The sequence below is a fragment of the Panthera leo genome, chromosome C1, assembly GCF_018350215.1.
Source record: "Panthera leo isolate Ple1 chromosome C1, P.leo_Ple1_pat1.1, whole genome shotgun sequence".
NCBI lineage: Eukaryota > Metazoa > Chordata > Mammalia > Carnivora > Felidae > Panthera > Panthera leo.
The window spans coordinates 96,470,586-96,483,408 of NC_056686.1; the positions used below are offsets into that span (position 1 = coordinate 96,470,586).

At 40.2% G+C, this 12,823-nt stretch overlaps 1 protein-coding gene across 4 annotated transcripts in view; it reads left to right on the forward strand.

Annotated features, from left to right (window-relative positions):
* MAGI3 (membrane associated guanylate kinase, WW and PDZ domain containing 3) overlaps nucleotides 1-12,823 on the forward strand; it is a 245,679-nt gene that overhangs the window by 160,494 nt on the left and 72,362 nt on the right. For all 4 annotated transcript variants that reach the window (XM_042953476.1, XM_042953480.1, XM_042953478.1 and 1 more), the window contains exons 3-4: nucleotides 263-382; nucleotides 7,213-7,422. In XM_042953476.1, coding sequence (XP_042809410.1) covers nucleotides 263-382; nucleotides 7,213-7,422 — 330 coding nt within the window. The remainder of the gene's footprint in view (nucleotides 1-262; nucleotides 383-7,212; nucleotides 7,423-12,823) is intronic.

The following is a 12,823-nucleotide window of genomic DNA, read 5'->3' on the forward strand; positions in this document are numbered from 1 at the left end:
AACTTTTTTTAGTCTTTGTGGTTCAAATTTCATAGCTATCTGTAGATTTTATTAAAGTGTATTTAGTCATTCTACATTATCTTCCTACTCTCACCAAAAAATGTTAAATCTAAAATTTTCTGATCGTCATTGTAGAAGGTACCATATATTCAGTAGTGTGTTTCTCCCATGTGTTCTCTATAGACTGTATTTTCTATTCTCAATATTTTGTAAGTTTAAAAGCACTTTACAACCTATTTTTTTTTCTTGTTTTTTTCCTTAGGCACTACAAGGGCCCCCAGGGATGGGGAAGTACCAGGGGTGGACTATAATTTCATTTCTGTTGAACAGTTCAAAGCACTGGAAGAGAGTGGCGCATTATTAGAAAGCGGAACGTATGATGGTATGTCCCCAAGTACTGACAATGGCAGCAACCTAGAAAACTATCTGAATTATTAGAAAACTGACTAGAATTATTTCAAAGGGAATTTGATCAGTAAGATACCATTTTTGTAAAAAAAATTTTCTGTTGGTCTTTGGGAAATTTTTCTTTTGGTTAGGCTCTTTGTCATTTGCTAACTAAAATGGGATTAAATAATAAGCAGAAGCATTCCATCATATTATGAAGCTGATTGTGAAGAATGTACTGAAATCATTCAAACTGGCCAGTTTGCATATTTCATAGAAATTCATATTCATCGTGTGAACTCAACATGTGTTTGTTGATTGCTCTCTGTTTGTGGTTGGGAATCCAAATACTGTGCACTTTAAAAAGTCTACACAGCTTGGCTCTCTTGGAGAAGAGAGAATACAGATTGGGGGGGGGGGGGGAGAACAAAAATAGAATAATTGATTTTCTTTTCTTATCTCTTCTCTACCCACTTGGTTCTAGGAAGCAGAGACTTAAGATCAGTTTCAGTTTTTAAATGAGGCCACGTTCCGTCCTTTGTTCCCCCTTAACCTCCGCTCTCCCCTGGCAAGCTTGTCCGCTCCATGGTTTCCCGTACTCCCTCATCATTGCTTCATCACGCTGTCATGGTTGCCTTTTTCACAAGCTTGATGAAGGCAGCATCATGTCTTTCTTATTCAGAAGTATCCTTAGTGTCTAGAAATGGTGTTCAGTAAACACTGACCTTGAGTTCAGCGTATCCAAACATGCATTTGTGTGTATCCAAAAGAGTAATTCGTAATTTCTCTCTTTAGCTGCACCCTGGGCTCAAAACAGTGGAGTCGTCATTTGCTTCCTCCTCTCTCTCTCCTGTTCCCACGTGTCTGCTACCAAATCTAGCCATTTCTTTGTCTGTAGCAGCTTTTCCAGTGCCTTTCTTTTCACTCTCACACTTCCTTGTGGGCCTTGGACTGGCTTGCGTCTGGGCTACTATGGTTCATGTCATTTGTTCACCTTCTTCCCTCCGTGCTCCCCACCTGCCCATTGCTGTCGTGCTAGCCTTCCTCCGGCACAGCTCTGCTTGTGAATCCTCTTCAGAGTCTTCTGTGATTTGCTTTTGCCTGCTCAGTTTGCCGCAGCTACGGGTTCTGAGCTTAGCTCCCACAACTCATTCATTCATTCGTTCATTCATTCAGCAACCCATTTTTTTTTTAAATTTTAAGTTTATTTGATTATTTTGAGAAAGCACTAGCAGAGGAGGCAGATAGAGACAGAATCCCAAGCAGGCTCCACGCTATCAGCGCAGAACCCAGTGCAGGGCTCGATCCCATGAACCATGAGATCGTGACTTGAACTGAAATCAAGAGTCGGAGGCTTAACTGACTTGAGCCACCCAGGCACCCCTCAGCAACCCATTTATTAAGTCCCCACTATATGCCAAGCAGTGTAAGAGGGAATAGTGATACTGTAGTGAACAATAATGAAATGATACTACCTTAATAAATCCCATATCTAAATACGAAGTTAGTAAAACAAACAAAATCAAACATCAAAAGGAGATGTTATGAAGGAAACAAAAACGAGATTTTTTTTTTATTTTTTTTTTAACGTTTTATTTATTTTTGAGACAGGGAGAGACAGAGCATGAACAGGGGAGGGTCAGAGAGAGGGAGACACAGAATCTGAAACAGGCTCCAGGCTCTGAGCTATCAGCACAGAGCCCGACGTGGGGCTCGAACTCACGGACCGCGAGATCATGACCTGAGCCGAAGTCGGCCGCTTCGGCCGCTTAACCAACTGAGCCACCCAGGCGCCCCAAAAAACAAGAGATTTAAAGAAAATAGTAAGAATATCAAAGATAAGGTGGCCTGTGAAGGCTTCTAAGAGGAAGTGACCACTGCCGTTTTATATTTTTATGCAAATAGCCTATTCTCATTCACCTCCCTCTTAGTGGCAACCAGACTGATGTGTTTAATATGTATGCTTTTGTTTGTATGCATTCTTGCAAAATGTGTGTTGTGCACCTCGTGTGCATGCATTTATTATTTGCATGCATTTACTCTTTATTATTCTAGATCTCATTCAGTTTTTAACGGTTTTCAGTTGTTTCTATGTTTTCTGGGTTCACCCATGTTGCTATACTGTATTTACATGTAATTCATTGCTGTCTTCAGCACCGCACAGTACTCCAGGTTGTGAATCCACGGCATTTTACTTAACCTCTCTCCCAGTGATTGACTTCCAGATTGCTTCCAATCTCCCCCACCACCATGGATAAAGCTGTGACACCCTTCTCTCCTAGACCTGTGTGAGTGTGTCTGTGGCATACGTACCCAGGGGCAGAACTGTGGGGTTTTAAGGGCTGTCTGTACTCGCTCTGGTAAAGGGGTTGAGGTAGCTCTGCCCCTGCATCGCCCGTCGGTTCCTGCAGCAGCATCAGTAAGGACTCCACTTCCTCACCATCCGGCTTCAGAATTTTGCCAGTCTGATGGTTGTAGAAGTGCTATCTCCTTTAAATTCAAGTTTCTCTGGTAGTCAGAGAGTTTGAGCATGTCTTCATATGCCTATTAGTAATTGTCTTTTCGTGTGTTTTTTTCAAGTGGGATCTCCGTTTGCAGACATTTCTTAGATATTTAGATATTTATTTAGAAATTAATTCCTTATTGGTTATAGAGGTTTCCTCCCATTCTGGCACCTGATAAGCTTGTCCTGTGTTGCTTCATTGAACAGAAATCCTTAATTTTTTTTTTAATTTTTTTTAACGTTTATTTATTTTTGAGAGAGAGAGAGACAGAGCATGAACGGGGGAGGGTCAGAGGGAGAGGGAGACACAGAATCTGAAACAGGCTCCAGGCTCTGAGTGCTCAGCACAGAGCCTGACATGGGGCTTGAACTCACGGACCGCGAGATCATGACCTGAGCCGAAGTCGGACGCTTAACCGACTGAGCCACCCAGGCGCCCCTAATTTTTTTTTTAATGTTTATTTAGTTTTAGAGAATGGAAGAGGGGCAGAAGGAGAGAGAATCCCAAGCAGGCTCCCTGCTGATAGCGCAGAGCCTATTGTGGGGCCCAGACCCAAGAACCGTGAGATTGTGAGCTGAACTGAAATCAAGAGTCGGATGCTTAACTCACTGTGCCACCCAGTCTTCCAGAAATCCTTAATTTTTATGTATGAGATTTATCACTGTTTCTCTTAGGATTTGTGCTTTAGAAGTTTTAAGAAGTCCTTCTCTGGGGACGCCTGGGTGACTCAGTCAGTTGAGCTTCCAACTCTTTTGATCTTGGCTCAGGTCATGACCATGAGATCGAGCTCTGTATCAGCTTCTGTGCGGACGGCACAGAGCCTGCTTGGGATTCTCCCTCTCTTTCCCTGTCTCTGCCCCTCCCCCGTGCTTGCTCACACGTGCACTCTCTCTCTCTCAAAATAAATAAACATGAAAAAAAAAAAAGAAGTCCTTCTCCACCCTTACATCACAAAGACATTCTTCTTTCTTTCCCTCTGTTAAGTATAACAACATGGGATCTGGCAGTGTGGCATATTACATATTATTAATTGCTGTGTGCTGAATTCAAAGGAAATGCAAATTGAAATGCTCCATTTCACACCCATCAGATTGACAAAAATCTTGAAGTCTGATAATTGTGGGAAGTGGAAACTCGCATATACTGCTGGCAAGAGTATAAAATGATACAGTCCCCTTTTGGGGAGCATCTTGGTAATAGCTGGTAAATTTGAAGATGCACTTAACTCTGAACCCAGCAGTTCCCTCTTTGGATGCCTACACTAGAGAAATCCTTACCTCTGTGTGTAAGTAGTCACATGCCGGAATGGTCATTACAGCATTAATTTGAAACAGTGAGAGAATGGAAACAACTCTGTTTGAGTAGGGGAGTTAATGAGGTGCGCTTTAATTTTTCATGAAAATGGACTAATTATACAGCAGTTAAATAGACTTGAATCTACATGTATGAACACGAATAAGTCCTAGAAATATAATTGTATAAAAAGAAAGATGCAAAAGAATACATACAGTATACCATTTATTTTTAAAAAGATATGAAATGTGACAAAAACCTTTATGAAGCTCTCACAAAAACTGGTATCTATATATTATGTGTGCATGTACATGCATCCTGGTTGTACATAGTGTGCAGGGGAATGACACATACCAACTTCAGGACAGCTCAAGGAGAGCACGGGAAGGACCGAGACAGGAAGTTAGGGCTTTAATTGAATATGTGACCATATATGCAAGTCCTTAAAGAGGGATAAAAGGGAGACCTGAAAGGAATCTGACCTGAAAGGAAAGTTAAGTAAATAAGGATGCTTCTAATACACTTGTCTGTGTTTTTTGTGTGTATTTAAAATATTTAATAGTTGATAATTCCATTTGAAAAATTTTAAAAAACCTTCAGGAAAGAAAAAAGAGGGGGGGCGGAAGCCTTCCAAAACAGCTTCAAAAAGCTGAAAACCTTTTTCTGATAATAATATAGAAGGACTCACAAACTGTGTCATTTTTATGCCTTGCTATATCTGAAATCTTGCTATTTACCAACCACTCAAGAAAAATAGATCTAATTTCCTTATGAGCAACCCTAGTTTTCTTTTTTAATCTAAGCCCAATAATCACGTTTAAATAAGGAAACTGCCAGAATTTATTATGAAGTCCTAAAATCTTCATGATCATGGGTAGCAATCTCAATATTGCAAATTTGTCTGATTTCACCCAGGAAGACAGTTAAACTTCCTCGGGTGGGGTAGTAATTACTAAGTCTACACAGTAACATGTGTGTCTAGCATTTTTACTACAACTACCGTCCTTAGAGAAGTGGACATTTGATTTTTGCCACGGCATGTCCAAATTCCTGGGCAGCATGATTGGGGGACACAGTGCAGGAGAAATTGAAATCCTGGGGCATCCTCCTTCTCCTCCACCAGACCTCTCTTTGGGATGTTTCTGTGCCCCCTGCCCCAGAGAAGTGTGAGCTGGCCTCTTCGTTGAGTCTTTGCTTTATTACTCGTGGCCCAGAAAGTTCGCAGAGACCTCCTCTGAGCCTTTTAATACGAATCTTTGCATCCATCTACATGATAGGAATAACTCCATTTCAAACATGGATTGGGAAGCAAGGGACTTATTGAGTGGGAGAGATAAGAGGTAGTTGATAAGTGTTTTGGTTTGATTTCATTGTTTTGTCTTGAATATTTTAATGACAATTACCACTCTAAGTCAGATTTCCAAAGAATTTATCTTAATGCTTTCTCCTCAAGGCACACACTACTGAAGGTGAACTTATTTGTAGATTTGCCTCAGTTTTATGGTGAACAACCTATGCTTTTTTCATCTGGGACAAATAATTCATTATATACCCCATTCATTTACTCTATGTGATGAGTGTCATGATTGCCTGCTTAAAGAACGCCTGGCTGGCTCAGTTGGTTAAGTGTCCAACTTCAACTCAGGTCATGATCTCGTGGTTTGTGGGCTTGAGTCCTGCATCGAACTCTGTGCTGACAGCTCAGAGCCTGGAGCCTGCTTTGAATTCTGTGTCTCCCCCTCTCTCTGCCCCTCCCATGCTCATGCTTTGTTTCTCTCTGTCTCTCAATAATAAATAAACATTTTTTAAAAACTAAAAAAATAATAATAATTGCCTGCTTAAGAGCCCAGGAATTTGATTAGAAGATGTGATGTTTAAAATATATATAGTGAGTATTTTATTCCCTAACCATATTTATCTTCCTAGAGCATTGGCATGGTGGCTGATAAAAGGTCAAAACTGGCAGGAGCCACAAACTATTCATGTAGCTAGACCTTTTGAGTGGTTTTCCATTGTATTTGCCCGCCTACTGGGAATTGCATGACAAATTAAGATACTCAATTGTTTTCATTCTACTCTGGAACATTTATTTTTACTGCAAAAATTCCTGATCCTCAAGACTTAGAATATTAAAGTATTTCTTTCTTTCCTGAGAGTAAGCCAATATTGAATTATGCTAATAATGTCTCTGTTCAATAAATTGTCGAATAAAATAATATAATTAAAATGCTCAGAGAACCTAAAAATTACTTTTACATAAACAGCCTACATTTCAACACACACTGGTTAGTTCTCAGCTTTATCCTTTACCCACATATTTCCTCGTTTTACCAAAATAGTTCATTATGTTGCACATCAGAACAAAATTATTTGAGTTAGTTTTCTCTTCCTTTACTCCCACTTCTTATGCCAATTAGTCTTACACAAGAGCATTGATGCATTTAAATTCACAAACGAGGCTCTAATTTAGATCCCATGCAAAGCCAGCCCTGTAGGAATAAATAAACTATGTACATGAAGTCAACTTCCTATCCTTAGTACAAACAGTATTAAAAAGTTAGATAATGTTAGGGGTGCCTGGGTGGCTCAGTCGGTTAAGTGTCTGACTTGGGCTCAGGTCAAAATCTCGTGGTTCGTGAGTTCGGGTCTCATGTCAGGTTCTGTGCTGACAGCTCAGAGCCTGGCCCCTGTTTCAGATTCTATGTCTCCCTCTTCCTCTGCCCCTCCTTTGCTCGTGCTCTCTCTCCCTCTCTCTCACTGTCTCAAAAATAACATTAAACATTTTTTTTTCTTTAAGTTAGATAATGTTAGAAAATACATGGTAAAGGGCTCTTGAAAAATTAGTTCTTTCTGTTCTTTCTCCCTCCTCCACTCCTAAGAAGAAGTGTTTTGGCTTCCTTTTGGCCAATGGTGATCAATTAGAAGCCTCAGTATGAGATATCAGGGCAGAGACATATGCTGGGTCATATTGTTCTGACTCTCAATTCAACATCAGTTCTTTCAGCTGCTATTACTTTGTCCATTTCAGGAAACTTCTATGGAACTCCCAAACCTCCAGCAGAACCCAGCCCTTTCCAGCCAGATCCAGTTGATCAGGTCCTCTTTGATAATGAGTTTGACACAGAATCCCAAAGAAAGCGAACCACATCTGTCAGCAAGATGGAGAGAATGGACAGCTCTCTTCCTGAAGAGGAAGAAGATGAGGACAAGGAAGCTATTAATGGCAGCGGAAATGCGGGTTTGTAAATAGATGAGTCACTTCTAACTGATCTTCCGTATTGACTATAACGTGACACTGAATTAGAAGTAGTAAAATCTATCGCAAAGTCTGTGTAGTAAAATCTATCGCAAAGTCTGCGATTCTAATTTTTTTCTAAAAGGTTGTACATGGAACACAGTGTATCTCTGGCAGCCATCTCATAGGCTGAAATGAGTTGTACCAAGTGGAAGTTTGGATAAGTCAATAATAAGCTGTCATTACTAATAATGTGATATGCCATTACCCTGCGACTCGAAATATTTGAGGCTCCAAGATATGGGAATCGGGTTGGCGTGAGTCCTACTCGACAGGATATGAACAAAATGTAGTTTTAAGACCCAGCCTTCAACTAAAAATGCAGGGGGTCAGAAACATGCCAGTAAAAATTACCTGAAATATTTGTTAGCAATATGTTGAATTTAAATTCTTAATCACCCAAAGAAAATTTCCAAACCTGACTCTCTTATTTCTCATTAAATGCAAAACCAACAGAAATTTAGTGGTGGAGAATCTTTTGAGCACCCCTAACTAATGTGGTTGCTTAGGAGATTCTTACCCTGCTAATTGAGAGTAGAAGTGGGAAGCCACAGAATTACAGCAGAACTAATTTTAGTGCTATTTATTATAATATTTTTATTCACAACACTAGAATATGAACTTCATAAGGGCTGGAAGTTTTGCATGCATCATTGTTGTATCCCTTGCACCATAAACCGTGCCTGGCACAAAGTAGGAACTAAAAAAGTATTTTATTGATACCCAGTAAATGAATGAATTTGATCACATCCCCAAATTTGCAGAACCCATTACCATATTATTTTCCCAAAGCCTCTGATGTTTTTCCTCATCATCTACTAAAATTTGCTGCATACATTGTATTGACTGTCTTAATATATTCATTTGTGTCCTCCAGAGTGTGAGTTCTGTTTTATTGTCCTAACATCTCACATAGTTATGCCACATAATCTGTTTGACATTAATGACCCCAGTATATTTGGGTGTAGAGACTGAAAACAGGTCTAAAAAGATTTAGGTGAATTCATGTCTAATTCTTTAGCGGATGTTAAGGGAACTCCTCATACTCTAAGGGGAGCTTTGCTCTCCCACAAAATTAAGTCTGTTAACATTTTTAAATGTTTGAGACTGGGATTAGAGACCATGAACCTGTCCCAATATAGGAACTTCTGTGTTCTTAATTTGAGGGGGAGAAATGTTCTGTTTTTACTCCTTTACGTTTATTTATTTTTTGAGAGACACAGAGAGACAGAGCACAAGTTGGGGAGGGGCGGAGAGAGAAGGAGACACAGAGGGGCGGAGAGAGAAGGAGACAGAATCCGAAGCAGGCTCCAGGCTCCGAGCTGTCAGCACAGAGCCCGATGCAGGGCTCGAACTCACGAGATTGTGACCTGAGCCGAAGTGGAACACTTAACTGACTGAGCCACCCAGGCGCCCCCTGTTTTTACTTCTAATGAAGAGCCTTTTGGTGACCACTGCAGTTCCTCTAGAGAGAAGGCTGTCTGTAACCTCCATCGTTTTATGCTTGTCATGGAAGCCAGTTGTTAAACCAGATGTTACTAACTTTTTGATGGTCATGTTTGGGGCGCTTGGGTGGCTCGGTCAGTTAAGTGTCTGACTTCGGCTCAGGTTATGATCTCATGGTCTGTGGGTTCGAGCCCTGCAGCAGGCTCTGTGCTGACAGCTCAGTCTGGAGCCTGCTTCGGATTCTGTGTCTCCCTCTCTCCGACCCTCCCCGCTCATGCTCTCTCTCTCCTTCAAAAATAAATAGACATTAGAAAAAAATTTTTTTTTAATAGTAAATAAAGGGAGTATATCCAAGAGTGGGAGGCAGTTTGTATACTACCATTTGCATGTGGATACCATAGGACACTTCCCCTGGATTATACACTTCTTTGTAAGAGAAAATATTCAGAATATTTTAATGAAAAAACAATAAAAGTCATGACGAAAAAGCCTTGGTCTTTTCTGAATTAATACTAACCGTAGCTGTTCACTTAGTGAAAGTTGCGGAAATGTGCATTTGTGTGTTGCGATTGGGAACTAGAACTCCTGCCTTAAAAAATTGACACTTTGAGGGGAGGTAAGTAGGGAGAGAATAGGTAAAGACTTATTTGTGTATACCAATATGTACATTATTTTGTTTAACTTATTTTAAAGTTTATTTATTTACTTAGCACAAATGGGGAAGGGGCATAGAGAGAGGGAGAGGGAGAGAATCCCAAGCAGGCGCTGCAGTGTCAATGCAGAACGGGACATGGGGCTCGATCTTGTGAACCGCGTGAGATCCTGACCTGATCTGAAATCGAGTCAGACGTTCAACCGACTGAGCCACCTCGGCGCCCCCCCCCAACAATGTTGTATATTATTTTATATATTGCTGAAGAATTAATGTAAGAATGCTGATATACCCATGTAGGATGACATATGTTATGTAATAATGCTAACATTTTTTTTCTAAGGTGTTTACTATATGAACAGTATTTTCAAGTCATTGGCTATTAAGCAAACTCCTTTACAGTCATTTTGAACCATAATCAGAAAAGTATTAGAGCTTTTCTGCAAAATACTTCTATCCCAGGAATGTAACTCTCTTTCAGATTGATTTCCACATTGAATGAGTTTTAATTTCTGTCACTTTTTTTTTTTTGCCTGGAGAATGAATCCTGTGTTTTATTAAAACTATGCATTCAACAAATATTTATTAAGCACCTGCTAGGCTAAGTGCTAGGCATTTTTCTAACAGCTAGAAATAAAATACCGAACAAAACAGACAAAAGCCCCTGTCTTTATGACCTTTGCCTTCTAGTGGGAAGAGACAGAATTATCCAACATAGATGAATAGCATATATTAGAGAGTGCTAAAGAGAAAAAGCAGAGGGGGAAAAGGATAAAAGATAGTGGTGACCAAAGTTTGTGGTTTTAAATAGAGCGGCAGAAAAGATCTCACTGAGAAGAGGACTTTGAAAGAAGTGGGGGTGTAAGCTCAAAATACCTGGGAGAAAAACATCCCAGCCAGAGGGAATTCTTAATACAAATGCCCTGAGGTGGGAGTATACCTGGAATATTCCGACAAAGGCAAGAAGACCAATATAGTTGGATACAGTGTGGACAATGCATTATATGTGTTGGATGAGAGTAATGGAAGGGAATAAAATAATAAGCAGTGAAGTCAGTCAGATAATGATTGGGGGATGTGGAAACGGGTATTACATAGGATCTTATAGGTCGTTGGAAGAATTTGGCTTTTTTAAAAAAATAATTTGCTTTTTATTTTGAGATGAGAAACCACTTAGGGATTTGAGTAGAAGCAGAACTGGATAAAACAGATTTTAATAAACTCATTCTTGCTTCACATTGAAAATAGGCAGTAGGATGATGCGTCTGGGTGGCTCAGTTGCTTAAGTGTCTGACTTTTGATTTTGGCCCAGGTCATGATCTCACGGTTGTGAGAGCAAGCCCTGCGTCAGACTCCACACTGAGCAGGGAGCCTGCTTGGGATTCACTCTCTCCCACTCCCTCTGCCCCTCCCCTGCTCTCACCCTCTAAAGAAATGAAATAAAATAGAATTAAATTAAATTAAAGAAAACAGGCAGTAGGAGGGCATGGGCATGAACAGCGATGCTAGTTAAGAGGTTGTAATTTAAGTGAGAAATATTGGTTTGGACCTGATTAAAGCATGACAGGTAGGAAGTGGTCTGAGCCACTTACAAATGAGTAACATTTGCCGACAGACTGGATATGAGGCCCAAGAGAACAAAGATCATTTCATGGGTTTTAGATGGAATATCTGGAAGAATGGAGCTGCATTTATTGAGATGAGGTAGATTTAAAGAGGAGTCAGTTTGGGTTGGCAAAGGGTGTTAGGGGCTCACACTGGGGTATTTGAGCTTGAGATGCTCACTAGACAGCCAGATGGAAATGTCATGTTTGAAGTTGGATTTAAAGGTCTATGGCTGGTCTGAAGATGCATATGTGGACATCATCAGCATACAGCGTGTAGAGCTGTCATTGCAGAGTAATGACACTGAATGAGATCCACAAGAGAGTAAGTATATAGAAAGAGAAGAGAAAAGGTCCAAAGACTGAACCCTGAGAAGGCCTCTAATACATGGAGCTCGGGGAGACTGAGAAAAGCCAGTGAGCTAGAAAGCACACCAGGAGGGTAGAGTGTCCTGGAAGCCAGGGAAAGAGAATGATAAACTCTCAGATGCCACTGATAGCTCACGTAAGATGGTCACTGAGAATTGATCATTGGATTTAGCTGTGTGCAGGAAACAAAGTCATCCAAATGAGATTAGGGATAAGGGAGAAGTAATGGTAGATTTAAGGAGAAGGAAGGTATGAAATGGTTATCTGGGAGAGTGGCAGAGTGAATGGACTAAAATTTCCTGTGATTATCGTACATCGTTAAATGCCCTCTTGAGCTTAGTGGTCATAAATCAAAAGTGAACTAGTTAGTGTTGCCTGTATTCAGCTACATGTGCTGCTGTAGAGCAGGGGGAAAGATGTAAGCAGAGTTATTATTGTTCAGCTGGGCACGTATGATGAAGTAAGGTTGAGGCAAAGGAATCAGTAGTAGTGTTTGTTTGCAAGGGAGTGATTATCATGCTTGATCATGGAATTTCAGTTACATGAGTAGGGCAATGAAGATACGACGAGGGACAGTGAAAGGTAGTAGGTAGTATTAATGGATTGTAGAACTCGTTTGGATAAAGGACAGTTGGAGTAGAAGTACTATATGTAATGATACCTAAAGGCTCTTCTAAGATTCTTGATTCCAAGGCATTGCCTGCAGTTTGGAGTTGTTATCTCATAAGTCTAAAAATGAGGTTTAAGTGCATGAATTGTGAATTCCCTAGACAGTAACCAAATTTTATTCTTACTTACGTTATGGACTCCGGGACACTAAAAGGACTTTAATATTACCAACAGAATTACATTTGGCAATAGGAAGTCTGTTGAGTGTAATTAAAAAAAAAAAAAAAAACTAGTATCATTTTAAAGACCTGTGTTAAATGTGTACGAGACAGATTGGTATAGCAGTTAAGAGTGTGAACCACTTAGATTTGAAACCCAACTTTGTTTTTGTTTTTGTTTTTGTTTTTGCAGTTTGTCAAATACTCTTCTTTTTTTTTTTTCAATATATGAAATTTATTGTCAAATTGGTTTCCATGCAACACCCAGTGCTCATCCCAACAGGTGCCCTCCTGAATACCCATCACCCACCCTCCCCTCCCTCCCACCCCCCATCAACCCTCAGTTTGTTCTCAGTTTTTAAGAGTCGCTTATGCTTTGGCTCTCTCCCACTCTAACCTCTTTTTTTTTTTTTTTTTCTTCCCCTCCCCCACGGTTTCTGTTAAGT